At 35.5% G+C, this 3,267-nt stretch overlaps 2 protein-coding genes across 2 annotated transcripts in view; one reads left to right on the top strand and one right to left on the bottom strand.

Annotated features, from left to right (window-relative positions):
- Window positions 1–217, bottom strand: part of LOC113231508 (mitochondrial carrier protein Rim2) — a 28,640-nt gene extending 28,423 nt beyond the window's left edge. The window contains exon 1 of the mRNA XM_026465833.1: window positions 153–217. Within this exon, the coding sequence (XP_026321618.1) occupies window positions 153–217 (65 nt within the window). The remainder of the gene's footprint in view (window positions 1–152) is intronic.
- LOC113231224 (superoxide dismutase [Mn], mitochondrial) overlaps window positions 169–3,267 on the top strand; it is a 5,951-nt gene continuing 2,852 nt past the window's right edge. The window contains exons 1-3 of the mRNA XM_026465441.1: window positions 169–388; window positions 1,322–1,500; window positions 2,974–3,112. Coding sequence (XP_026321226.1) covers window positions 357–388; window positions 1,322–1,500; window positions 2,974–3,112 — 350 coding nt within the window. The 5' untranslated portion in view covers window positions 169–356. The remainder of the gene's footprint in view (window positions 389–1,321; window positions 1,501–2,973; window positions 3,113–3,267) is intronic.

The raw sequence follows: 3,267 nt of genomic DNA, 5'->3' as shown, positions 1-3,267 counted from the left end.
TAATCCAGTTACTTGAGTAACATTTTTTTTAATTTTCGCCCATTTGGGTAGGGTTGGGTTTTACCATACAGCCTCTTCATAAAAATTTTATCTTTCATTCTAGAGTAAGAAACTTGACAACTGTCAGCTGATTTTAGGATGGAAAAAAAAACCAATGGCAATGGCGCCGTTCCAGATTGACATCCCCTTGACATGGGTATTCTGTCATCAGCGCCATTTCCGAATTTCCGATTCACTTTTTTGACACAATTTTGTATTGCGTAACACCGGCTAAATAAGTGATAACTTGATAATTCAATCTTAAGTCAATTTGCGCCGATACTTTTGTGCAGTTATTTACTTTTTACCCTGTAAAAATGTTCTCCACCGGTCCAATACGTAATCTCATGTAAGTATGCAAATTTTTTGGTCTTGTACATATTTTGAGCAGTATAACTAAGTAAATAACGGCAATATTTGTGTTTGATAATACAATGTGTGGTGTTCTAGAATAACCAAAAGCTTGCCTGTGAATGAGGTTTAACTTAAAAAAGTGTTTAATATATAATAGGTACGCTGTATGTATATATTATACTAATTGCATCTGTAGTGCAATAATAATCAATACTGAGTCATAAACGCTATAGCCTGTTTCAAACTCAACTATAATGTCAAATTACTGTTAAAATCAAGTCAAAATAATAACCAAAACATCTCAAATGATATTGCTATTGTAATTGCTCTGGTAATGATATGAAGATTCTGAGCAGGCGAAAGCGGAGTGACGTTACACGAAGAGGGAAGGGAGTCAAGGTACACAGATATTTTTGTCAGGTTGTTATTACTTTTTGTGTGTTGTATTTACCTCATTCTAGTATATTACGCTACATATTGTCTTATATAACCACATAGATGGTGTTAACAATTTAATGTTGCCATCAAGCTCCATCTTTCCATGGGAATTGGCTGTAGATATTTTTTGTTAACCCAAATTATATCACTAAGTTTTGTTAAAGTAGTACATCATTTGGCTGTTCAGAGCCCTATCCAACTTATACTAGAACCTATAGCATTTTTCAGCCATTACTATCGTACTGCAAGACTTTGCTTCCTTCCATTTCCACACTTCCCACTTCCGAGTTTCCCACATTTCGTCTTACCTTTGGTGGGATTCAATTAGTGGTGATCTTTGCCCATACCTTACTAGAATCTATAATAATTAATAATGCAATTGTGCAAAATAAATAATATATACTTGTGTATTGGCACAGTGGGGTAAAACTTGAGTCTTAATATGAGTAACAGTTGTTACTTTCTTTAAAATATTTTTTTTTTATTTCAGCCGTGTAACCACTGCATGCCGGCAGGCGCACACTCTACCAGATCTTCCCTATGGGTATGATGCATTGGAGCCCATTATTAGCCGGGACATTATGATTCTGCACCATTCTAAGCATCATGCAACTTATGTTAACAATCTAAATGTTGCTGAAAAGAAGCTTGTCAGTGCTCAGAGTAAAGGTATTTTTTTAATATTTATTTTTATTTATGTAAAAACAACTGAGTTTACAATAATATAATTGTACAAAAACCAATCTTTTAAAAGTGATAGCTGATATTTCAAGTAATAGGTGAATTAATAAATTACTTGCATTGCTTTAACAGTGTATCAAACCATGTATGTTTGTCCCACTGCTGAGCATGGATCATTTTGAAGAAGATGGTTTGGACCATAGACAAGTTCACTAGCTTAATATGTGTCGATACAGTAAATGGGTTTACACTGTACAGCTGAGAAATTTAATAATAATTAACAGCATAATGGGTAGACATAAAATTAAGGTGTCATGACTGACAAGTTTTTCTGCTATAGAAATCTTTTCACAAAACAGAAGTGATTGTAATATATTTTTAATTACCTGTCATATTTTTCTAGAAAATTAAGGCTTACAATACTGGCAACCTGGTTTTAGCAGCCTGGCTGAGTGAACTCTCCAACAGTTTATTGGAGATCTTTCTGTAGATGCATGTCAGACATTGTATTAGCTGCCACATCCAGGTTGGCCAGTGCACACCCAGCCTAAGCTAAATATTATTTTCAAGCAGCTGAAGTACATACATGAAACAAATGGCCAATTTCACAGGTCCCTACCAGCTGCACTTCTAAATATTGTATGAAAATTAGTAGTGACGCGGCTGCAGCACCACAATGGCGTCACAGCACCGCTTCTATATGGATCCCGATTCAGAACTTTTTGATATTTTAACCGAATCGTTTGATTGGATATCATTCTCGAATCACAGGGCGCTTAACAAGCTATTCAGAACTTTCGAGTTACACGTTTCATACAGATACGACGTCGTTATCCAACAGTGTTTACGAAGTTAGTCAGTGAAATAGATTATAACATAAATGAAAATTTCAGTGGCCTAAAATGTGGGAATGCATTATTAGTCTTGCATTAAAATAAATTAATAAAATTGAACAAAATCCAGACTTTATTTAAAATAATAAGAGATTTCCATATTACATTCTTCCTTTGTAAACAATAGGATGTTTGATAACTTTCATTTGATAACTGTGCTGTCTTCTGTATAACGTTTGTAGCCTTTGCTTGTCGAGAAGCTCGAGTAATCATAGGTGTGACGTCATTTCGGCTTGTTTTCGAATACGACAGTTTGGCGTTCGATTCGGGTGTTTTGAATAAAAATTAAAAGAAATCGTACAACTAGTGAGTTATCGTAAGGTTCTGGAATCGACCCCCGGTCTCCATAAGAGTCACAATCTTATCAATTTGTTTCACTGTGCTGTATTAAATTACTATATTTTTTATTTTATTTTGTTACTTTCAAAGGGAAAGTAGCTCTAATCTCATCTCATTTAATGTCAGCATATTGTATTTTTAGAAAATAGTAAATTAGGTTAGTGTTATAAACTAAAACGGAATGTGATCATTACTGTATGTTTTAACATGTGTTAAAAATGTCCAACAGGCGACGTTGACACCATAATCAATCTGGGCCCAGCCATCAAATTCAATGGTGGTGGTCACATTAACCACACCATTTTTTGGCAGAACCTTTCTCCGAATGGCGGTGTACCCGATGAACTATTCACCAATGCTGTTCAAAAGTAATTCCAATTTTTGTTAACTCTGCATTCACCATTCCTCTATTGGTATTTTTTGTTACCTATCTTCTTACCTACGCACGTCACCCACGCCTGCACGTAAGTCCGCAAGCACGCACGCACGCACGCACGCACGCACGCACGCACGCACGCACGCA

Source organism: Hyposmocoma kahamanoa, unplaced genomic scaffold, assembly GCF_003589595.1.
Source record: "Hyposmocoma kahamanoa isolate Upper Pololo Valley unplaced genomic scaffold, ASM358959v1 65, whole genome shotgun sequence".
NCBI classification, from domain to species: Eukaryota; Metazoa; Arthropoda; class Insecta; order Lepidoptera; family Cosmopterigidae; genus Hyposmocoma; species Hyposmocoma kahamanoa.
Note: the sequence above shows the minus strand (reverse complement) of the source record. Positions and strands in the feature narration are given on the sequence as shown.